Source organism: Pangasianodon hypophthalmus, chromosome 22 (genome assembly GCF_027358585.1).
Source record: "Pangasianodon hypophthalmus isolate fPanHyp1 chromosome 22, fPanHyp1.pri, whole genome shotgun sequence".
NCBI lineage: Eukaryota > Metazoa > Chordata > Actinopteri > Siluriformes > Pangasiidae > Pangasianodon > Pangasianodon hypophthalmus.
In genome coordinates this window covers 16,463,634-16,487,374 of record NC_069731.1, presented here as the reverse complement: position 1 = coordinate 16,487,374, position 23,741 = coordinate 16,463,634, and the positions used below count along the sequence as shown (strand labels likewise).

The 23,741-nt window shown below is 40.0% G+C and overlaps 1 protein-coding gene across 2 annotated transcripts in view; it reads left to right on the top strand.

Annotated features, from left to right (window-relative positions):
• The window catches only part of arfgef1 (ADP-ribosylation factor guanine nucleotide-exchange factor 1 (brefeldin A-inhibited)), a 54,928-nt gene extending 31,625 nt beyond the window's left edge, over positions 1–23,303 (top strand). For both annotated transcript variants that reach the window (XM_026938229.3, XM_026938228.3), the window contains 30 exons: positions 2,108–2,342; positions 2,733–2,832; positions 3,858–3,997; positions 4,167–4,275; positions 6,648–6,849; positions 7,131–7,242; positions 9,803–10,008; positions 10,578–10,662; positions 10,873–11,038; positions 11,466–11,617; positions 12,896–13,024; positions 13,231–13,389; positions 13,564–13,708; positions 14,108–14,198; positions 14,289–14,329; positions 14,908–15,077; positions 15,217–15,368; positions 16,353–16,525; positions 17,397–17,557; positions 18,149–18,279; positions 18,519–18,648; positions 18,742–18,877; positions 19,495–19,633; positions 19,745–19,817; positions 20,018–20,138; positions 20,555–20,694; positions 20,770–20,938; positions 21,223–21,361; positions 21,643–21,760; positions 21,921–23,303. In XM_026938229.3, the coding sequence (XP_026794030.3) occupies positions 2,108–2,342; positions 2,733–2,832; positions 3,858–3,997; positions 4,167–4,275; positions 6,648–6,849; positions 7,131–7,242; positions 9,803–10,008; positions 10,578–10,662; positions 10,873–11,038; positions 11,466–11,617; positions 12,896–13,024; positions 13,231–13,389; positions 13,564–13,708; positions 14,108–14,198; positions 14,289–14,329; positions 14,908–15,077; positions 15,217–15,368; positions 16,353–16,525; positions 17,397–17,557; positions 18,149–18,279; positions 18,519–18,648; positions 18,742–18,877; positions 19,495–19,633; positions 19,745–19,817; positions 20,018–20,138; positions 20,555–20,694; positions 20,770–20,938; positions 21,223–21,361; positions 21,643–21,760; positions 21,921–22,076 (4,180 nt within the window). In that variant the 3' untranslated portion in view covers positions 22,077–23,303. The remainder of the gene's footprint in view (positions 1–2,107; positions 2,343–2,732; positions 2,833–3,857; positions 3,998–4,166; positions 4,276–6,647; positions 6,850–7,130; positions 7,243–9,802; positions 10,009–10,577; positions 10,663–10,872; positions 11,039–11,465; positions 11,618–12,895; positions 13,025–13,230; positions 13,390–13,563; positions 13,709–14,107; positions 14,199–14,288; positions 14,330–14,907; positions 15,078–15,216; positions 15,369–16,352; positions 16,526–17,396; positions 17,558–18,148; positions 18,280–18,518; positions 18,649–18,741; positions 18,878–19,494; positions 19,634–19,744; positions 19,818–20,017; positions 20,139–20,554; positions 20,695–20,769; positions 20,939–21,222; positions 21,362–21,642; positions 21,761–21,920) is intronic.
• The last annotated feature ends 438 nt before the right edge of the window (positions 23,304–23,741 follow it).

Here is a 23,741-nt window from a genome sequence, read left to right as displayed (position 1 = left end):
ACTTGCTTAACAGGATTTATCACTCTGGTTCCTCTGTGTAATTTGATTCAGCGTGTATCAGTCATGATTATGGCTGGAGGAGGTTTTATCCTGGTGGTCTTGAACCAGTTTTTATCTCTCGTTATATAGCATAGCGCTGTTGAATTTTCGATTCTGATAGGTCAGAAGGTGTTGATTCATTTTTTTATAACAGCAGCTCAGGGAGTAGTTCCTGCTTCAAGGTATGGAAGGAGTCTCCAGTGTCAGTGCTTTGTAACAGTCAGAGATAAATGATTGCAGTTTCTCTGTGTTTTTTTTTTTTGTCTTATTAATTGTGAGACAGAAAAAAATAGGAACTAATTTGTTTCACGGACGTTCCATGTAACTATAATTAACTTTAATATCAAAATTTAATGTAACTTTAATATCAAAATTGTAATCATTGTCAAATTGCTGTAGTATAAGTGGAATAAAACACTTAGGGACATTTCGGGAAAATTCAACCTCAGGGTGGCAACAGGAACTCCGTCATTGATTATTTTCCTGCACAGCATTAGAATGTCTCGGATGAGGAACCCAGAGACTGCAGTGTCTAAAGTAGTGTAGCTTATGTTTAAACCCATAAACCCTACTCCAGTGAGCAAATTGGTCTCGTTCATTAGTGTCTGTCATCAGAGACAGGCAAAAAAAAAAAAAAAAAAAGGCTGTATTGATTTTTTTTTTGTTTGTTTCATGTTTGAAGTCAGAGAGCACTTTCACCTCTGCAGATTTATATCAGGGCTGCTCAGGAAGACAAGGCACAGATTCGGTCAGAATGATGTTTGTCAGCGGTGACTCTGAGGTGAAAAGGAAGCTAGCATGGTGTTTGATTTGCATGCACCAGAGATTTCCCACAGTGATGCTCGTATATGCGTTCAGAAGTGTGTTATATAGGTATAAGGTGTTGCCTCTTTGCTTAGCAGCGGAGGTTTTAATGAGGCTCTGAATGCATTTGGTTTTCCACTTTCACGTAGCTGTCTTGTCTTTCTATTCATATGATTTATTTTTGGCTTTTGTTTAGATTTAATATACTGCTTGTTTATCCTGAAACGAATCAATACTTCTCAGCGCCAGATTAATTGCGTGTCTGTTTGTCGAAACGAAGTGGAGGTGGAAGCCTTAGAGAGAACCCAAAGTTTGATTTTTATATTCATGGTATGACTGAGCGTTCACTGCAAAGGTTAACACTTAATACTCAGCCGCCCACTCAAGCTTAAAACTTCGATAGCACTTCTGTTAAGCACTATTTTTTTTCCCCCCACCTGCAGTATTTAGTGTCTTCCTGGTTTATCGGGAGCTTTAGATCTGACTTCAGTCTACTTCCTGCAAAGGCTACACCCTCTATAATGAGAACTCGGAAGTCTTCCTTCCTCAGTAGGTGTTGAAAATAACAGTCATTCGGGATGCACTTGAAATAACTTCAGTCAGTCTCATTTATAATGGCCATTTAAGAGTAAAGTTTTTTAACACTTTAAGCCTAGCCAGGGGACTTTGAAAGACTTGTGATGACTATTCACTTCAGAATCGAGTGCACTGCTGAATTGTAGGTGTTGCAACTGGAAAAACACTAAACTTTGCTGTGCTGCGGTGCTCCAGGACACGCCGTGTGTTACATGTAGACTTACATACGCTAGCACGTGGTTTTGTGCTCACACATATGTTTGTTCTTAGCAGACAAACCTTAGTTTATCTCCTTCAAAGAAAGCTCACTTCAGCTAGTTAGTCATCTAGGAGCACAATGGTGTTGCAAATTATCAACATCAGAGTTGAATTTGTTTGAGCAGAGGGTACAGATCAGGAGGTGAGAGAGCTGGACAGACTAAAGCACTAAAGCGCCGCTGCATCGCACTCTTTAGGTAGAGAGGAAGCAAGGGCTAAATCCCACTCACACAAATGGTAATCAAACAGCATTGTGGGTAATGTAGGAAACCAACGTGAATTTCATTATAGAATTATTCATTATATGAATGATTATAAAATGGGTTTTAAGTTCATTATAAATATTAATGTGCAAGTTGAACATGGAGGATTTTTCCTTTAATTTTGTGAAGCAGAAATGAATCAATGCCTGTTTTTTTTCTGTCTCCAGATCCCATGAGTTGCGCTCCAAAGTGCTCTCGCTGCAGCTGCTGCTCTCCATCCTGCAGAACGCAGGCCCCATCTTCAAGACCAACGAGATGTTCATCAACGCCATCAAGCAGTACCTTTGTGTGGCGCTGTCCAAAAACGGCGTCTCCTCCGTCCCCGAGGTCTTCGAACTCTCCCTGTCCATCTTCCTCACGCTCCTGTCCAACTTCAAAACCCACCTCAAGATGCAGATCGAGGTACCGAGTGCAGTTCTCCGTCCCTCATGAAGCATTCATACCACCCCTGCTGCTATTAACCTGCTGACAGGGTGGATTTATCTGCGTCTGGTGTATTGTGGCAGCTTGTAATTCAGTCCCAGACTGTGTGTGTGTGTGTGTGTGTGTGTGTGTATGTGTGTATGTGTGTGTGAAAGAGTGTGAAAGACTCTCAGTCATACCAAATCAGGCTGTGAGGATTTCATCACCATCCACTTTTAATCAGTAGAATTTATAGTCATACCAAGTACTGTGAAAACATTATTCCTCCATTTTTTTTTCCTGCAAGTTGATGTTGCTAATTTATTAAACCTGGTCATGTATGATGCAGTAAGTCACTGTAGTCGTTCTCTGTGCTTATGTTTACCGCAGGTCTTTTTCAAAGAGATTTTCCTGTACATCCTCGAGACGTCCACGAGCTCATATGACCACAAATGGATGGTTATTCAGACGCTCACCAGAATATGTGCAGGTATGAAACATGTGGAACTTGCACAAATCTCAATGGACACCAGTAATCAACTCTAACTGATGTTTACTGCTGGTTGCCATGGTTTCACTGTTACTGTTGAGATAATACTATAGAAGCTTATACAGTAACAAGTAATAAACCAGTTTTTTTTTTTTTTTTTTACATGCAACGTTTATATTAATGAGCTTGTTCTGTCATCGTTACTATAACAACTTACACACAGCTTACACTTGTATGGCGGATGCTCCACATTAGCAGACTTTATTTAGCATCTTTGGAAGGAGTCTCCAGTGTCAGGACTTTGTAACAGAAGTAAAGCTCTTTCAAGACAGAGGAGCAAGAGAGGCTGGTGATGGAGCGACAGTTTATAGCTGCTATGACATAAGTGATAACAGGAACTAACTTGTTTTGCGGACATCCCACAGCATAAAATGTAACTATAAATGGATAAAAAGTATGCAAATGTAATCATTAGCAAATTGCTGTAGTATAAGAGGAGTAAAACTTTCTGGGACGTGCCGTTGTAGGAAAATAATCAACTTTGTTGTGATAGCAGTAACTCCGCTTCATTACATCACGGCTTTGTTGATTATTTTCCTAGAATAGCACACAGCGGTGTGTTTTATTCTAACTCCAAGCATTGTTTCTCCAAGCATTGTGGGCTTTTTTTGTTTTGCTCTTATTTTTGAAGCAGTTTTATTGCTTATATTTGTTTATTAAAAAACAACATGTACTTTTTATCCATTTATAGTTACATTTTACATATAAAGTAAAATGTTTATATAAAAACGCCCCACTATCCTTCTCTTCCACTGGTAGTTGCCTCATTGATTCAGCTCTCATTTGCATGAAACTCAGCTCAACTTTATTGCGTCACCCCAGCCCCGCCCACTTTGCTCCTATCACTGTAAACTGAGAACTGTGACTGAAAAATAGTTGTCTTGTACCATAGGCTGAAGTCTGAATTTGTTCTCCATAGCTTGAATTTCTAGTCTATAAGTGTGTGTTCTCTTTCGCGCTCACAGATGCCCAGAGTGTGGTGGATATCTATGTGAATTATGACTGTGACCTGAATGCTGCTAATATATTTGAGAGGCTGGTGAACGACCTGTCCAAGATCGCACAGGGCCGAGGAGGCCATGAGCTGGGAACGACCCCGCTGCAGGTAAATCTGATCCTTTCGTACAATTGCTGTGCTTTTTAAATCGTTTTTAAATACATTTGTGCCGATACTCCTCACATTAGTGAATACGACTGAGTTGTTTTGCTTTTTGGTAACGATAACTGGTTTCTGGACCGACTGTATAATGACGCGAGTCTGCTCTGATCTCCAGGAGCTGACTTTGAGAAAGAAGGGACTGGAGTGTCTCGTCTCAATCCTCAAGTGCATGGTGGAGTGGAGTAAGGATCAGTACGTGAACCCTAACTCTCAAACCAGTCTCGGTAAGGCCCCTCCCTCGGGCATCTAGATAAATCCCACTGTCACGTCCACTTATTCTTATTGTCTGTGTTTAATCCCAAAGTGACTGTAAAGTCCTCATGTTTCTGTCAGTTTTTTATTTATGGCTTCAGGGAGTCAATGTTGGAGTGGAAAATATTGTGCCTTAACTAGCCACGTTTTAAAATATTTAAATATGTGAAGTAGTCATTTTTCAGTTGTCATTTTTGCACACTTGTTTTCCATTTAGTTTCATTCTGAATTTCCTACTTCCTGTGCAAGAAAACGATAAACTGTATTTGAGGAAAATCCAGTGTCTCAGCGCAAATACAGGAAATGATCTCAGCAGTGAGCTTTCCATCTTAATCAAACAAACCCGGGAGCTCTTGCTAATCAGGGGAAACACAAATAGCCCTAAACGACGTAGCACACAGACTGCGAGTTTATCGAGGATCAACAGCTTCTTATTTGGGATTTTGCCCAGTCGCCCTCTCTCCCCAGACAATGTCGATGTTTTTTTGCTTCAGCAGCATCTATGCCATTTGCTAAATACCTTTTCATGAGCTCATTTCATTCGTTCCTAAGCAATACACGCTCTGTCAGATCTTGTTATGAACAGCTGTAAAACTCAGTGGATGTAATTTTTTTTACTTGATAACATCAATCTGGTTGGTGAAGTCTGTGCTTCATCATTGCCCTTGTGTTGTTTGTTCTCTGTCTTCATGGCTCACATGAAAGGAAGAGCATGCATTAGACGAGCGGCTGTGAGTTAGCTAGCCTTGTTGCTATAGTAACGCTATTTCTGATTAAAGACTAGTAGATATACATATTAAAAACCTGATAGCATCATTGTATAGAGGGCTGCGTGAAGCCAGTTGGCTGGGATCCTGGTTCTCCCTCTCTGTGGTCCAAAGAGCTAGGACATATCTCTAGTAATTATTGAATTATGGAAATTTAGAAAAGGTTTTGGAACCAGTATGAATATTATTTACTGAATATTTTGGCATTTCCTTATTCTTCTAATACTTAACACATTTCACGTTTCTCTTTTTATTGTCTCATTTCTGACCTTTGAAATGATTAATAAAGCCAAACATGCAGTCTGAAACAAAATCAACAGTTAGTCTGAAAAAATCTTGGAAAAGTCTGGAAAGGTCTGGAAAGGTCTGGAATTAGAGTAAGACTTTAAGTAAATAACTAGCAATAAACTGTAGCAATAAAATAAAAGAAAAATGTTTATTGCACTGTTTTTGTTCATTCGTTACCACCACATTTTCTAAAACTTAGCAAATTTAGCAAATTTGAAGGAGGCTTTAGGCTCCGCCCACTTGGTACAATGACGTCATGTGTCAGTGTTTGTGTCATTATGATACTGACATCAATTTCCTTTATAAGCCTTATACACCCGCTATGTAGCATAGCATTTTCTTGATTAAACTATAAAGAAAATATTTTCCAATAAACTTTTCTGTAAAATCTCTTGAGAGCTTCACAGTGAAATAATTATTTTAACCTGAACAACATGAAAAGACATTTGGTTATATTAAGTATGCAGATTTATGTATATTTAATTAGACAAAGCCCCATTTGCACAAATAAATAATTTACTGAAATCACATCGATACAAAGAATAATTGTAAAGAATATCAGCAGTCAGCTGGTAAAGATGCATTTTATTAACATAAATCAGATGTTATTTACATAATACAAGAAATGCATTTGAAAATCTTAAGCATCTTTCAGAAAAAGACATTTATTAAATGTTTAAAAATCAATGCACCTCTAACACAGCTTTTTGTGTTGATTACGACGTCAGATTTGTGCTGCAAAGCTTGCATGCCAGTGTTTAGTCTTGTGGCTTTGTGTGTTGGGAAACAGAATTTCAGTCCCTCTAGAGGAGGTAAGTGTTAGTGTGTGAGCAGCAGCGTGTCTTTCCTCTCCCTGTGCTCTGAGAAAGCAACCTGTGCTCTCAAGTTACCGTGACAGCTACATGCTGAATGTTTTAAAGAGTTTCCTACATGTAATCAGATCCTACATGGAACATTGTCTCTTACTCTGTCTCTCTCACACACACACACACACACAGACACGCACATGCTGCTGGCCTGGATTGCAAGGCCATTAGCTGGCTCTTCTGGTCTGTTTTGAGTTTCTTTGTCTCATCCTCATTCTTTGTAACCTTTCGTAACCTCATACAGACAACAGATGGTGAGGAGCCTCTGTACAGCAACACACTTTACAGCCCCGGCCAGCACGCTAATGAATCAAACTATCTCCACTCTCTCTCTCTGTACCACAAAGGCCTGGATTCATCTCCCTCACTGTGCATGTCTTTGTCCCCCACCTCTCTCTCTCTCTCTCTCTCTCTCTCTTTCAGGCCAGGAGAAGCCTTCTGAGCAGGAGGCCAACGAGTCCAAGCACCCAGAGACCATTAACCGCTATGGCAGCATTAACTCTCTGGACTCCACAGCTTCCTCGGGCATCGGCAGCTATAGCACGCAGATGTCTGGCACCGATAATCCAGAGCAGTTCGAAGTGCTCAAACAGCAGAAGGAAATCATTGAGCAAGGCATTGACTTGTAAGCTAACGCAACACCTTAAAGTTTAATGCCATTGTATACAAACCGCATAATCGATTTAAAAAAAAAAAAAAAAAAACACGCTACTCACTTTCTCATTTCTCAGTAACATGCTGAGCTGCATTTTTTTTGTTTTATTAACTTCAAGAGACAAAAAAAGAGAGACTGGTTTGTGAATGACTGTTTACAGCTGCTGTAATGTAAGAAATTACAGGAATTCTTCATCACTACAAAAGCTGTAGGTTTATGATGACATGCTCGTGACTGTGCTTGTGTTAAAGGTTCAACAAGAAACCAAAGAGGGGCATCCAGTATCTGCAGGAGCAAGGCATGCTGGGAACAACGCCAGAGGACATCGCTCAGTTTTTACATCAGGAGGAGAGGCTGGATTCTGTAAGCTATCTTCAGTCTATAGCGTATTTCTAATGATGGTTAATGATAATAGGGAACCAGGAAGCACTACTCATCCTGATGAATACACCCAAATTTTTCCATTTCAAAAAGATCTCAACAGTTTAGGTGAGTGTTAGCCCTGTTTTCAGTAGTGGTGCACTTGTTGGGGCTTAAGAGCCTCTCCATACGGTCACAGAGTGTGTGAAAGAGCTCTCGTAACATCTGCTCTGAGACAAGAGCTCGCCAGCGCCAAGCCTGAGCCTCGAGAGTGGCAGCCAAGATGTGTATTTATCACATTATGTTCATCAGTAGCATTAATGTAAAGCATTTTCTTGTTCATTGCTCAGTAAATGAGGAAAAAACACACTAGTTTGAAAACAAGAGATGAGAGTTTAAAGGCTGTTCGAGCCTGTTAATTCTGTCTGTTGTGTTAACACTGAGGCAAAACGGTAATAAATGTGCTTGTAATGATATTATAAGCTATTAAAGGAAGCTAATTCATTAATTAATATATGCTTTTAAACTTTAAGAGGTAGAAGGCAAAAAAAAAAATACTGGTAAAAATTATACAGAATATACAGTCAGGTCCATAAATATTGGGACAGTGACACAGTTTTGGTAATTTTGCCTCTGTACACCACCACAGTGGATTTGAAATGAAGCAGTGAAGATGTGACTGAAGCGTAGACTTTCAGCTTTAATTCAAGGGGTTTAACAAAAATATTGCATTAACCGTTTAGGAATTACAGCCATTTTTTACAGAGTCCCTCCATTTTCACAGGCTCAAAAGTAATGGGACAAACTAATATAATCATAAATATTAGGATTATTTTTATTACTTGGAGGTAAATCCTTTGCAGTCTGAAGTCTGGACCCCATGGACATCACCAAATGCTGAGTTTCCTCCCTTGAGATGATTTGCCAGGTCTTTACTGCAGCCATCTTCAGTTCCTGCTTGTTTGTGGGTCATTCTGCCTTCAGATTTGTCTTCAGTAAGTGAAAAGCAGCTCAGTTGGGTTGAGGTCAGGTGACTGACTCGGCCATTTAAGAACATTTAATTTCCAAGCTCTTGGGCTGCTTTCACAGTATGTTTTGGGTTGTTATCCATCTGTACTGTGAAGCGCTGTCCTATCAGTTTTTCAGCATTTGACTGAATCTGAGCAGAAAGTATAGCTCTGTACACTTCAGAATTCATCCTGCTACTTCTATCAACAGTCACATTATCAATAAACCCCAGTGACCCAGTTCCATTGGCAGCCAAACATGCCCATGCCATAACACTGCCTCCACATGTTTGACAGATGATGTGGTATGCTTTGGATCATGAGCCCTTCCTTTCTTTCTCCATACTTTTTTCTTCCCATCATTCTGGTACAAGTTAATCTCGCATCAGAAATGGTCAGGCTTTTTTTAGAGGTTTTTTAGCAAAGTCTAATCTGGCCTTTCTGTTCTTGAGTGTTACCAGCGGTTTGCATCTTGAAGTAAACTCTCTGTATTTACATTCATGAAGGTGGCTCTTGATTGTAGACTTTGACAATGATAGGCTTACCTCCTCCAGAGTGTTCCTGACTTGGCTAGATGTTGTGAAGGGGTTGTTCTTCAATAAGAAAAGAATTCTGCAATCATCCACTTTAGTTGTTTTCTGTGGTCTCCCAGGCCTTTTGGTGTTGCTGAGCTCGCCAGTGCATTCCTTCTTTTTAAGAATGTACCAAATTGTTGATTTGGCCACACCTAAAGTTTCTGCTATCTCTCTGATAGGTCTGTTTTGGTTTTTCAGCCTAATGATGGCCTCCTTCACTTGCATCAACACCTCTCTGGACGGCATATTGAGAGTTCCCATGAACAGCTACCAAATGCAAATTCAACACTTGGAATCACCTCCAGACCTTTTATCTCCTTAATTTATCATGATATAAGGAGGAAACAGGCCACAGCTGGCCATGGAACTGCTTATCAGTCAATTGTCCCATTACTTTTGAGCCTGTGAAAATGGAGGGACTCTGTAAAAAATGGCTGTAATTCCTAAACGGTTAATGCAGTATTTTTCTTGAAGCCGTTGAATTAAAGCTGAAAGTCTACACTTCAGTCACATCTTGATTGCTTCATTTCAAATCCATTGTGGTGGTGTACAGAGGCAAAATTACCAAAACTGTGTCACTGTCCCAATATTTATGGACCTGACTGTATATCATGATTTAGCTTTAGTTAGTTCAGTTTAGCTGAAAACACAAGTTTTAAAATGTATAAAAATATTAAGAAAACAGTTTTAATGTAAAGGATAAATTACAAGATTGGTTAGCCCATGACAGCCCATGACAGCCCATGACAGCCCAGGTATCTCAGAAAAATAACAATTTATTGCAAAAGCAATATTATATTGTCATGTCACACACACACACACACACACACACACACACGTAGAAGAGGTTAAACATTAATTCTACTGCAAATCTATAACGGATTCACCATCTGGATTACAGATTCATTTGTACATAACTGCTTCCCTGTCGCATTTAGAGATTGAATTAATATATCACCAATTTCTCCATCTTTTTCACAGGTCCAAGCTGGAGAGTTTCTGGGAGACAACGATCGCTTCAACAAGGAAGTGATGTATGCCTATGTGGACCAAATGGACTTCCAAGGGAAGGACTTTGTGTCGGCCCTGCGTCTGTTCCTGGAGGGCTTCCGGCTCCCTGGAGAAGCCCAGAAAATCGACCGTCTCATGGAGAAATTTGCTGCTAGATATTTAGAGTGCAACCAGCGGTAAGAGATCACAGGATTCAAATCTCTATATTCTCTAACTGTCCAGGATACACAGGAGTTTGACTTGGTGAAATCAACATGTGCACCACAGGAGACATTCACATTATACAGTACATTATACAGTCAGCTCCAGAATTATTGCACTCTTGGTTAAAAAAAAAAAAAAACACTAGGATAAATATCTTTGTGACTAATTTACTGAATCTTGCGCTGAAAAAAAAAAGAGAGCTATCTAACCTTTATTTGAAGAAAATTTTTATTTATATTGTAAAGGTCAAAATTATTAGCACCCATGCATTTAGTACTTTGTGCAGCCAAAAATTTAATACAATACAGTTTTGAGCTGTTTCAGTTTTATACATTGTGATTAGGTATTTTACATAAAAATTTAACCTAAAAAAAAAAAGTGTTAACATAAAGCAGCGGGAGGCCACACCTCCTTTACTAGACTGACAGGTACAGTGCCACACCTCCTTTATTGAGAGTGGCAGGCACACAGACCGTGCTAATAATGTTTTTAAATAATGATGCACTAGTGATATGTGTTATATCTTTTTTTTTTTTTGTAGACAAACTCTGTTTGCGAGTGCAGACACAGCGTATGTCCTTGCTTATTCAATCATCATGTTGACTACAGACCTTCATAGTCCACAGGTGAGTGCTCTAACTCTATGTCTGCTGATACCAACTTACTGAATTTCTCTACGTAATTAAAGTAATTTCCCTTTTGTGGCAATATGCTGTAATAATGATTCCCTGCAAATGTGTGACTTGCAGTGTAAAAACACCTGGGGAGACATGTTCATTTTCCAGAGCAGTACTGCATGAGTTAATGTTTTGTTTTCTGTTTCCTACTTTGAACAGGTGAAGAATAAAATGACAAAAGAGCAATACATAATGATGAATAGAGGGATCAATGACAGTAAAGATTTGCCGGAGGACTATTTGTCATCCATCTACAATGAAATCGCAGGGAAGAAGATATCTATGAAGGAGACGAAGGAATTGCCACTCAAATCTAATAAACAAAGTGAGATTAGCACTTGGCACTATGAAAAGTTTAATCATAATGCTGGAATAAGCGTGTCAGAGATATTAGAACCATCAGTATTGCAGAGTAAACGAAATAATGGAATCATTCACAAGTCATCAGCATCAGGATGTAATATTCAGCATTGTAAATAACATTAACAATGTAGTTATTGCATTTAATTCTGGAATTTCATAACTTTATAATGGGTCACATGCATGTAATTTATCACATCAATAGCATAAATGTTATCAGACAATAAAATGGTGAATAATGCAGTGTCATGGTGCAATAACTCTAAAAGTGTATTACTCACAGTGAATTGAAAACACATAGCTCATACACTGAACCAGATGGAGTAAGCACTGCTCTAAGTTCAGTCAGAAGGATGCAGATAAATTGCTCTCTGTGCTGCTGTTTGAAACAGGTGTGGCCAGTGAGAAACAGAGACGGCTGCTGTACAACGTGGAGATGGAGCAGATGGCGAAGACAGCTAAGGCTCTGATGGAGGCTGTGAGCCACGTTCAGGCCCCATTCACCAGCGCCACCCACCTGGAGCACGTCAGGCCTATGTTTAAGGTACAAAACGCACAGAGCCTCAGATGCTCCACCCACACCCACAGAGAGTCTGATATCATTTGTGGTATTGTTTTCTGGTATGTTCTCTGGTATGTTTTCTGGCCACAAGTTTGAGAATCTTGAAAGGTGCCAAAATCTAATTACTCTCTGCATTTCCTGTGCACCAGTTACACAAACTTTTAAAAACTACAACACAGTGAGTTTTTCAGAGCAAGATATATAGCAAGGTATATCACTTGATTGAAAAACAAAAGGTTCTGTCTTTAAAGGTTATTAGAGATTTGTTTGACACAGTGAATGTCTGCCCACACACAAGCTACAGGAAAAGATCTTCAGTTATGTCAGCTAGACAACCTTTTTCCATGAAAGTAGGCAGTTCTTGGCCATGTTTACTGACTAAATGCAGCAGACACTCTAGCAAATGCTACACGTCTGGCCTGTGAGAATAAAAACATAGCAACTCTCTGTAATAAGCCTTAAAGCTTTTTTAATGCATGTATTTTCTCAATTGAATAATAAATACTTGTAGTTATACACATAAAATATCATTAGAAAACAGAAAACTGAAGTACATCAGGAAATCTTGATATAAATATGCAAAATGGAAAAGCCCCCCATGCTCCCATCCCCTGTTTTGGTATACTGGTTCATTTGCATATTGAGTCCTGATAGGAGCTTACACTTTATGATGTAATATCACTGGCTTGTCATGTTTTCATGTGGTGTGAATTTCCATGAATCATAATCAGAATAACTTTTTATTATTTTAGGGTGACAGTTATTTTCCTCAAATGCCAGCTTCCTGAGTTTGCAATAAAGACCTTTGACTTGCTATACACTTCATTAAGGATGTAATTATGAGGTTTTGAGCTTATTATAGAGTTTATTAAAGCTACCACTCAGTAGACAAATGCATGATACCATGGCTAAAATATCTATTTTGTTTAATGTCACAATACCGTAATTTAGCTTATGATACCCTGATTAAGATGCAGTGGAATTGAACGCGTAAGCAGATATGCGTTCTAACCACATTCTTGTAGCTTTTTACAAAAAGAACACGTCAGTCTCTGTAAATGGGAGGAAAGACAACTAATGTAAGATGGACTACCAACATCTAACCAATCTCGATAAGGAGACATCCCTATTTGCTTGACAATCATATTGATTGTGAAATTAGAAATTGCTAATTGCATTAGCATTCACGTGTTGCATATATTTTGAAGAGAACGCTTCCAATAGTCTCACTGACTGTACCTTTAATTTCCAACAATGTAGCTGGCCTGGACACCGTTCCTGGCGGCCTTCAGCGTGGGTCTGCAGGACTGCGATGACACAGAGGTAGCATCTCTGTGCCTGGAGGGTATCCGCTGTGCCATCAGAATAGCCTGCATCTTCTCCATACAGGTATGCCCGCTTAATCTTTGCTCCTCTTTAAGGTCTTTGGTTATATAGTTTTAAATGTCATGTCATGACACTTCTTGGCTTGAATCTAGTGAGCAGTGCAGTTGTATCAGTGCTGTTTGAAGTCAAGCGGGTGTAAAGGGTGGGAATGAGAATGAAGAAACATGCTAAATGTGCTGTGCTGCGCTGTGGATCTTGCTTGGTTCCAGTTGGAGAGAGATGCATACGTGCAGGCTCTGGCTCGCTTCACCTTGCTCACAGCCAGTTCTGGGATCACGGAGATGAAGCAGAAGAACATTGATACTATCAAGACACTTATCACGGTGGCTCACACTGATGGGAATTACCTGGGAAACTCGTGGCATGAGGTGAGCTTTGCACGAGACAGCTTGCTCCATCTGGGTTTTCATTAAGAGACTGTCTCGCTACTAATAAACTTAGAATATTAACTAAATGAACTACTAGCTCAAGAGGCTTATCCAGCTAGATAATGCATCCTTATGAAGTGTGTGTGTGTGTGTGTGTGTGTGTGTTTCCTGCAGATTCTGAAGTGCATTAGTCAGTTGGAGCTGGCCCAGCTCATTGGCACAGGGGTGAAGGCTCGCTACATATCCGGGACTGTTCGGGGCAAAGAGGGCCTCATCACTAGCACCAAAGAGCAGAGTCCAGACGAGTATCTGGGTCTCGGTCAGTACACCAGAATGTCCACATAGCTATCATATAAACGCTAGTCATCGCCCGTAGTTTTACATGTATTTAACTTGAAATTATACTTAATTTTATGCTAACATTCTAACATGACTATGTGAAAGTTGAAAGGTGTATCCACAGTATACATAAACAGTATGTCTGAATTATGGGAAATTGCTGTGGTGTAAGAGGAATAAAACCCTTCAGGACATGTTATTAAAGGAAATTAATGAACTTCATGGTGGTACCAGTAGCTCCTCTTTGCATAGTGCCATATAACCCAGCCCATTATTGATTATTCTCCTATGACAGCATGCTCCCAAGTGTTTTATTCATTCCATATGCACTACAAATATTCGTCCATTTGCTTTACATTTTTTTTTTCTTTCTTTTTAGTTGGTGGGAATGTAGACCGGAAGCAGATCGCTAGCATTCAAGAATCCATTGGAGAGACCAGCTCTCAAAGCGTTGTGGTTGCTGTGGACAGGTACAGTGCTTGTGATACTGTAGCTTTTAGACTAGGACAGATTCCTGGCCCCCTCATTACTAATTATTTACTAATATTGCCTATTCACAGGATATTCACAGGATCCATTAGATTGGATGGTAATGCTATAGGTGAGTATATGACTATATATTATATATACTGTATATTATATGTAATTACACTGCCAGTTAATAGAACACCCTTTTATGGTTAAACAAGCAATGGTTTCACTGTTAGAACTCTACAGTCAGAAAATCAAATGTTCAAAGCAAATTGCACCTAATTGGAAAAGTCAGAGGTCTAGATCAGACACACACACACACACACACACACACACATATATATATATATATATATATATATATATATATATATATATTACAGTTGACACTAACAGGTCTCTTAGTTACCAACTTATAACTGCACAAGCATTATTTAGAGACCTATAAGGGTATGAGATTAGCCAATTAATAAGTTCATAAATATACAATTAAGTTGTTGGTGGAGCATACGTTTAATATTTTTCCTCTTTTAATTGCCAACTCTGTACATTTTGTTTCATCAGAAGCAGTACCAGTGATTAAACTGTAATGAATCATTATAAACTCTGTGTGTACAAAAACCTTTCCCTGCTAATGTGTAATTAAATAATTGTTTTGCAGATATCATGACAAACTGATTGTTTTTTTTTTTTTTTTTTTTTTTGCAGTTGATTTTGTGCGTTGGCTGTGTGCTGTGTCCATGGACGAGCTGGCCTCTCCGACCCACCCGCGCATGTTCAGCCTGCAGAAGATTGTGGAGATTTCCTACTACAACATGGGCCGCATCAGGCTCCAGTGGTCCAGGATCTGGGAAGTGATAGGAGATCATTTCAATAAGGTCAGATCAGATTAGACCCAGATTCACAAACCTGAGTGAAGTGTTTGTTCCTTTTTTAGATGGATCTTGATTCCTGAGAGTAGTACTGGGAGTGAAATGTGCTGAAGTTCTCTGTTGTTGTGCTTCCATTTCTGCGCAGGTTGGCTGTAATCCCAATGAGGATGTTGCTATCTTCGCCGTGGATTCGCTCAGGCAGTTGTCCATGAAGTTTTTGGAGAAGGGAGAACTGGCCAATTTCAGATTTCAGAAGGATTTCTTGAGGCCGTTTGAGCACATCATGAAAAAGAACAGGTAATTACTGTGCACTTTTCCTTATCATTGGACTCATTCTCAAATCATAATTAATAGTGTAATTTGTAAGATGGACGTTGCACCTAAATGAAGCAGGTTATAAGCACATTTTTAAAAAATGTGCTGTTATTTAGCAAAGACCGACATTTAATCATTGACAGGATGAAGTTTTTTGGTGAGGAGACATTTATGTAACATTTACGGAAGGAGTCTCCAGTGTCAGCACTTTGCAACTGTAAGTTTGCCACCACGGGAAAGTCTTCAAGACAGAGGACTTTGCGCTTTAAGGTTTCTCAGTAAATTGGCTGCGACTGGGGTTTTTTTTTTTTTTGTCTTATTAACTTCAAGAGTAAGAAAGAAGTGAGTAAGAAAAAAGTACTATTACTTGCTATAAAGTAAGTGATAACAGGCATTAACTTGTGTTATGGATGTTCCACAACATTAAACGTAACTATACACAGTTAAAAATCAGAACGTGTTGTTCATTAACAAATTAAAAATTGTCATTGTTGGCAAATTGCTGTGGTATAAGAGGAATTAAAGACCTCAGGCCATAATGTTATTGGAAAATAATCAACTTTATGGTGATATTAGTATTATTTTGCTATAAAAGCACACCCTGAACTGTTTTCCTTACATAGTAGTTCTTTCCCAAAATTATTAGACACAAATCCATGAATAAACAGTGCTTTGTACAACAAAAAGCTTGAGCATTGGCAGAAGATGATAAAATCACTTCATCCGTCTATTAGCAGCTTTAAGTAGATGTTGTGTGAGGTCACACAGACCCTGCAGTGTGGTTCTTATTAAACCAAGCAGCCACACACACACACACACACACGTGTCGAAAATGATTAAGGCCTAGCTCAGCACTATGGAGAATGAATCAGGCTGTCGGTGTGTGTTAGCTGTTGCAGCTCAAAATAGAGATGGTGTGTGTGAGTGTGTGGTGTTATTGACACCTTTTTTATTTACCTCACACAGATCGCCCACTATCAGAGACATGGTGGTACGCTGCATAGCTCAGATGGTGAACTCGCAGGCGGGGAACATCCGCTCAGGCTGGAAGAACATTTTCTCTGTGTTCCACCTGGCAGCCTCGGATCAGGACGAGAGCATCGTGGAGCTCGCCTTCCAGACCACTGGACACATTGTCAGTAAGTAACCAGCACACCGGCGTTAGATTTTGGCCCAAATACATTAAGGCTAGTCAAGGGGTTTTGTTTTTATCACTCGTTCAGCAGTTATTTCTAAGATCGAGAGGTTTTTCAACAGTATTTACTTACCACATCTGTAGAATATGTGTGATTCTTACTGACAATAATTTCAGTATATTTTCCTGTACTGAGAAAAGTGCGAAGAACATTTGTCAAACTCACTTATAATGAAAGTCTAATGCCATGTTCTGGGGCATCCGTGTTTATGAACGTTTATGTGAAACAAATTTTTGTAGCAATTCTTCCATCCAAACTCTGGATCTGTAGTTTGCACCTTTGCTGATGGGACCATTTTTTCAGAGGGAATAAAGTCTTTGTCAATCAAATTATGCAAAACCTAGGGTTTACTTTTGACCATATTCCTGCAGTTTTGGAAATTTGGATGAAACTACATAAAACCTTCACTGATGTCGGTCCCTTCCTAAAGTCTCTTCCTTATATAATTTAAAGTGGAATGATTGTAGTTTTGAATTTCAACTATCTAGTTGCATATTTTAAATGTTTCTACAACTGCCCCTTAAGTTTCTGTTATAAGCGAGTTCACTGAGTAAACAGGATTGACATTGGTTTTTTTTTTTCTCAGAAATTCTTGTCTGTGGTAATCACAAACTACAGATTTAGGAGTATGTCTTTAATTCCTGGAACTCTGGCAAGAATGTCTTACACAGATTAAAGTGAGCTTTGGACTAAATAACATCAGTATTGTCCAGTCACTGGATTTCATGCATTCACTCGTCTTTACAGTCGTGTAGAACTGAAGGTTGGTGTTGGAGTTGTGCGAGTTGTACTTACTGTCTCTCCTTTTTCACAGCGAATGTATTTGAGAAGCACTTTCCTGCCACCATCGACTCCTTCCAGGACGCCGTTAAGTGTCTGTCAGAGTTCGCCTGTAACGCTTCGTTCCCTGACACCAGCATGGAGGCCATCCGTCTGATCCGCCACTGCGCCAAATACGTCTCCGACAGGCCTCAGGTCAGTGCTAATGAACCTAAGACTTTAATCCTGTATTATAAATGCAGAACTGGAGGCTGGTTGAGGACCAAAACCCTCTTATTTCACACTGAGTTGAGTTTGCTCTGAGCCTTGGCTGTGGTTCAGCTGTAAAAGGTTTAGGATGTGTGTGGTTTATGCATTTGCTAAATGAGGATTAGGGGCATCACTGCGTCTTTGATACAGCTGAATCCTGGGAGAAGACAGGAGGGTTGCCAGGTTGAGGAAGAATCCTGTTGATCTTTAAATTACCAAATGTGGGAGGAATGGGATTAATCCCCCACCCCAATAATAATAATAATAATAATAATAATACTCACCTTTCAAACATTTAAAAAGTGCTTTACAGTGTAATATAAAAAAATGTGTAAAAATAGACTAAATGTACAGTAATTAAAATAATATAAAGCAAAATGTAAATGTAAAGCAAATAATAAAAGATAGTGAAAGTGAAAGATTATGTTTTTAAGCTATTTTAAGTCAGTGGTAGATGGAGCCTGACCAGATCTTTGGCACATAAAAGCAAAAAGCTTAGATGTATTAATCATGCGAGTTTGTCTTCCTCCTTGGCAGGCGTTTAAAGACTACACTAGTGATGATATGAATGTAGCCCCAGAGGACCGGGTGTGGGTGCGAGGCTGGTTCCCCATCCTGTTCGAGCTCTCCTGCATCATCAACAGGTGCAAGCTGGACGTCAGAACCAGGCGAGTGCAGACACGCACACGCGCACACACACACACACAGATAAAGCCTTAATGAGTAGTTATTACTCATTACTGGGTAGTTAGGCTACAGATTAAATGTACAAATGTATAAAATTATCCGCACATGGCTGTAATGATCGTGTTTATTGCATATATCAGAGAACCTTAAATTCTCAAAAGAAGAAAAATTACAGTGCTGTTGTTGGGCTGCTCTAAGTTACTCTGTTAAACGGCATCAGGGGTCTGACGGTGATGTTTGAGGTGATGAAGACGTACGGTCACACGTACGAGAAACACTGGTGGCAAGACCTGTTCCGGATCGTCTTCAGAATTTTTGACAATATGAAGCTTCCGGAGCAGCAGACCGAGGTAAATGTGAAAGTCATCTTTTCTGTTTAGAATAATGTAAGACAAGTAACACGACACTAACCTGTGTGTGTGTGTGTGTGTGTGTGTGTATAGAAAGCAGAGTGGATGACCACAACCTGCAACCACGCACTTTATGCCATCTGTGACGTCTTCACGCAGTACTTCGAGTCTCTCAGTGATGTTCTGTTGGACAACATCCTCTCTCAGCTCTACTGGTGTGTGCAGCAAGGTGAGAATCCCACCCACATGTGCGCACACACACACACACACACACACACACACACACACACACACACACACACGCACGCACGCACGCACGCACAAAGTAACACTCTTTAGTTCTTAGAAAGACAGTGTGTGCTCTCATGCTACAGTTGACTTCAACTCTCTCTCTCTCTCTCTCTCTCTCTCTCTCTCTCTCTCTCTCTCTGTTACTTTCCCTCAAGTAGGGCTCTGATAATAAATTTTTAAATATATATATCCATATATTTTATAAAGAACTCAAATAACCAACATGAGTCTCATTCAGCTGAATTAACTTTTCAGCTTAATATTGTTTTGATAAACCACTGAAGGCCCCGCCCTGGTTTCTCATTACAACACAGCAACAGACAACCCTTATTTTTCCACAGAGCAACAACTGATACTGGAATATTTGAGATTTTCTTTACTCCTCTTATACCACATTGTTAAAACACTGAAGGTGTGGGGTTATTAAAAAAATAATCAGTTGTAATAATTTATGTAAGAGTGATATGTATATATTATACAGGTCACTCCTTTAAAGACTTGTCATAACTGGTGTCATAATCTTAAACTCATAAACTTGCCATAATTTTTTTGCAGACAATGAGCAGCTGGCAAGGTCCGGAACCAACTGCTTGGAGAATGTAGTGATCCTGAATGGAGAGAAGTTCACAGCCGAAACCTGGGACAAGACGTGCAACTGCATGCTGGACATCTTCAAGACCACCATCCCACACACGTGAGTTCTTATCGCACTCCTCAGCACTGATCTCAGGGTGGAGTCAGTGAACATAACGTCTGTTCTGTTTGAAGGAGCGAGTCAGTTATGTGTGTCCTGTCTTCCTCTTAGGTTGTTGACGTGGAAGCCGGCTGCTGGTGGAGACAACGATCATGTGACTCAGCAGGACTCGGACAAACAACTGGTACATAAACAAGAGTTCCACATTTGTAGCAAAAGCAGCAGAACTATCAGACCTTAGACACTTTATAGTGGTTGTTCCTTTAGTTTGTCACCTTTCAGTATATTGATAAGAGTCTTTTATCTGTTGGTGTAACTCAGCACGTGCCTGTAATAGAACAGTGGCACTAACAGTGATTAATGGGTTGTGTGTGACATTTACAGGACTCCATGTCCCAGAAGTCTGTGGACATCCAGACCCGAGCAGAGGACCAACACTCTGTGAGCAGTATGGAGAAGGCGCTGGCAGAGAATCGGAGACAGAGTCAGTTCAGTTTGTCTTCAGGCAAGTTTAAAACCAGCACAAGTCACTGTGTGTGTGGTTTATTAGCAGAGCAAATCAGGTTTATGGATCCTGCATTTGTGCTTGGGTGTTAATTTTCAATCCAAACTCAGTTTGCAGTCGTGAATGTGCTCAGGATGTGTTTTTTACAATGCAGACTCAGTTTAATGTAGTGTACCTCTCCTTCCTCACCATAAACATCCAACAATCCAGTACAGTATAATTAAGTGAAATACAGTGTGATACCATGTGGTGCACAGTGCTGAAGGAAATTCAGTTCATCATAAGGACCAGTCTTACAGTGCATTAATTTTGATCAGTTAATCCTTCACCCCTAATGTGAGCAGTGTGTGTGAGTTAAGATGAGAGTGTTGCTCAGTGTGTGTGTGTGTGTGTGTGTGTGTGTGTCCGTCCTGCAGAAGTCCAGGAGCAGAGGCTGTTTGCAGCACTGCTCATTAAGTGTGTGGTGCAGCTGGAGCTCATCCAGACCATCGACAACATCGTCTTCTTTCCGGCCACCAGCAAGAAGGAGGACGCTGAGAACTTCGCAGCAGCACAGGTATGACACATTCCGTACTGATCTGTGAGTTTAAATCCCAATCCGCTCACCTGTGTGCATAAACCTGTTGTGCAGAGAGATGCTCTGGATGCTGAAGTCCATGTGGAGACACAGGATCAGGGAATGTACCGCTACCTGACCTCACAGCAGCTGTTTAAACTGCTGGACTGCCTGCTGGAGTCGCACCGTTTCGCTAAAGCCTTCAACTCCAACAATGAGCAGAGGACAGCGCTGTGGAAGGCTGGTGTGTATCTACACCACTGCTACACGTTTACTAGGTCATGCCAGAGGACTGAATTCAGAATTCTTAGGAGATTTAGACTTCCTTGTAACAACACAGCACACTTCTAGAAAACTTGAGAGATCAGATTTTGGGGCTGCACACCTGTTTGAGTATTCAGACATGAACAAAAGACACTACAGATATCTGATGCATTTTCTTCTTCTTGTATTCTATAATGGAACGTCTTAAAGTGTCTGAACAGTGTAGTGATTTTGTGTGTGTGTGTGTGTGTGTGTGTGTGTCAGGTTTTAAAGGGAAGTCCAAACCCAACCTGCTGAAACAGGAGACGAGCAGCCTGGCCTGTGGCCTGCGCATCCTCTTCCGCATGTACACAGACCCGAGCAGACAGGACGCCTGGGAGGAGGTGCAGAGACGCCTGCTCAAGTAAGACACTACAATCTCTCTCTCTCTCTCTCTCTCACACACACACACACAACTTTCTTTACTCATGGCTGTTCAAAGGCTGGGATTCGAACTCTTGATCTCCGGATGATAGCGTGAACATGTTTGTGCTATGAGGTAGAAAATTATTATATAACATTATATGAAAATATATTTAATCCCTTCACCTGTGCATTTCTGTATCTCTTGTAATAGTTCCTGCATTTGCAGGTGAAGTTTTCAGTATTTACAGTAACTGTTTGTGATGTCTCCGTGTTGTGCAGTGTGTGCAGTGATGCCGTGGCTTATTTCCTCACACTGACATCCGAGAGTCACCGCGAGGCCTGGACCAACCTGCTGCTCCTCTTCCTCACCAAAGTGCTGAAGATCAGTGATGACCGGGTGAGTGCTGCTCTCAAACCCACTGCCTTCATAGCGTTCATTTACATCATCATATTTTCTTTTTGGATGGACAGATGGAAGTTTATCTGCCCTGGTCTCATTAAACAGCCTTTTATTTTTAGTGTTAGAATTGTAAGTGTGTGTGTGTGTGTGCGCTCAGTTCAAGGCCCACGCCACCCGTTACTACCCGCTGCTGTGTGAGATCATGCAGTTTGACCTGATCCCTGAGCTGAGAGCCGTGCTGAGGAAGTTCTTCCTGCGCATCGGGCTCGTGTTTCACATCGCTCACGCGCTGGAACCGGAGCAGGAGGCCTAGAAACGGCCACTGAAATCGTCCCTCGTTCTCCTTTTATCTGCCGTCCAACTGGTTTAGGATCGTGATCTAATCTCTCCCCAAACGAAGGGCACTGTGGAGGCCCTGAAAGGATGCGACTGGAAGCTTCTACAAGAGCATCTTGATGGTACTTGTTAGCAACATTCTAGACTAGACTGGGTCTAGACTGGAAATAATCGTGGGCATGTACAAGACTCGTAATCATCTACAGGATCCGGATTACAGTAATGACAACTATCCAACTCCTCGACATCTGAGATCCTGAGTAAATTTCAAAACAGTGTGTCACTTTGTTTCAACATAATCCTAAAGCTGTATGAAGAATGATGAAAGGGGTCACCATCGAGTAAACGGTTAGTAATTAGTTCGGATAAAGAGTAACTGCTGTTACTCTACTATTCTAATGTCCTTTTCGGTTTTGCACCGCTAATGGCTAACATTAGCTTGAATAGCTCCTTGAATTGATCTAGTTGTACAGAAGAGCGGCTTGTAAAATAATCCCATAACACTAGATTTTATTTCTAAATCTTTTTGGTTTCTCTGAATTTGCTGCACTCGTTTTCCTTTTCAAATGCACTGGAGATTTTTACTTTTGTGATAATTTATTTAACTATGCCATCTCTCCCAGATTGTCCAATAAGATTTCTAATTGATACCATATCAACTATATATATATATATATATATATATATATATATATATATATATATATATATATATATATATATATATATATATATATATATATACTATATATAGTTAAATTATTCCATTTTATATGTACTGATGCTTTTTTTTAGGTAAAACTTAAAGAAGGCAACATCTGGGATCCTTCAAAACTGGAACTTGGGGGGTAAAAAAAAAAAAAAAAAAAAAAAAAGATTGCACCCTAATGTGAGCTGCATCTGAGTCACTGGTCTATATAATCCTGACGTAAGCTTCACTGTATGTGTACAAATTTAAAAAGCTAATATATTTAAATCTTCTTTGGTTTGGGGATGGGCTTGTGTTCTATAGACAGACTGAATCATTGTGCTTAAAGACGGTTGAGCTGAAGCATTCCTGATTACGGCGGACAAAGTGTATAATGGTACAGCACTGTAAAGTTTTCTATGTGGAATAAACGATCTGTACAACTGTGTACATTACTGCTTATCCTCCCACACATCCTGATCAGGCCAGACAGGTCAATAAAGTTTCTCAACTTGCTGTACTTGTGCAACTGAATCCTGAATAATTTTTTTTTTTTTTTGTACATGACACTACTCGTCATTTATCAATCTTTTGTGTGCAATTTTTTTTGTCAAACCAAACTAAAAATTCTTACTGCAGTCACAAGTTTCAGTAACGTTGATTTTCTGCATACTTGCGTACATGTTTGTCAATCAGCTGTTAATTACCACCACATGCATGGAACAGCTGAGTTACATGTAGTGACGCCCCCAAAAGGGAAAGCTCACCGAGAGCTGAAAACAAAAAGACAACTGAACAGTGAAAGAGGGCCTCCTAAACGTGGAGTGCGATAATGGATGGAGCTCAGAAATGTACACTGCAGTGTCGGCTACCATAAACACACACACTTCAATAATCTTTTACATTCGAGATGATATAAAAATACTGAACAAGAAGAATTTTAGCTCCAGCAGT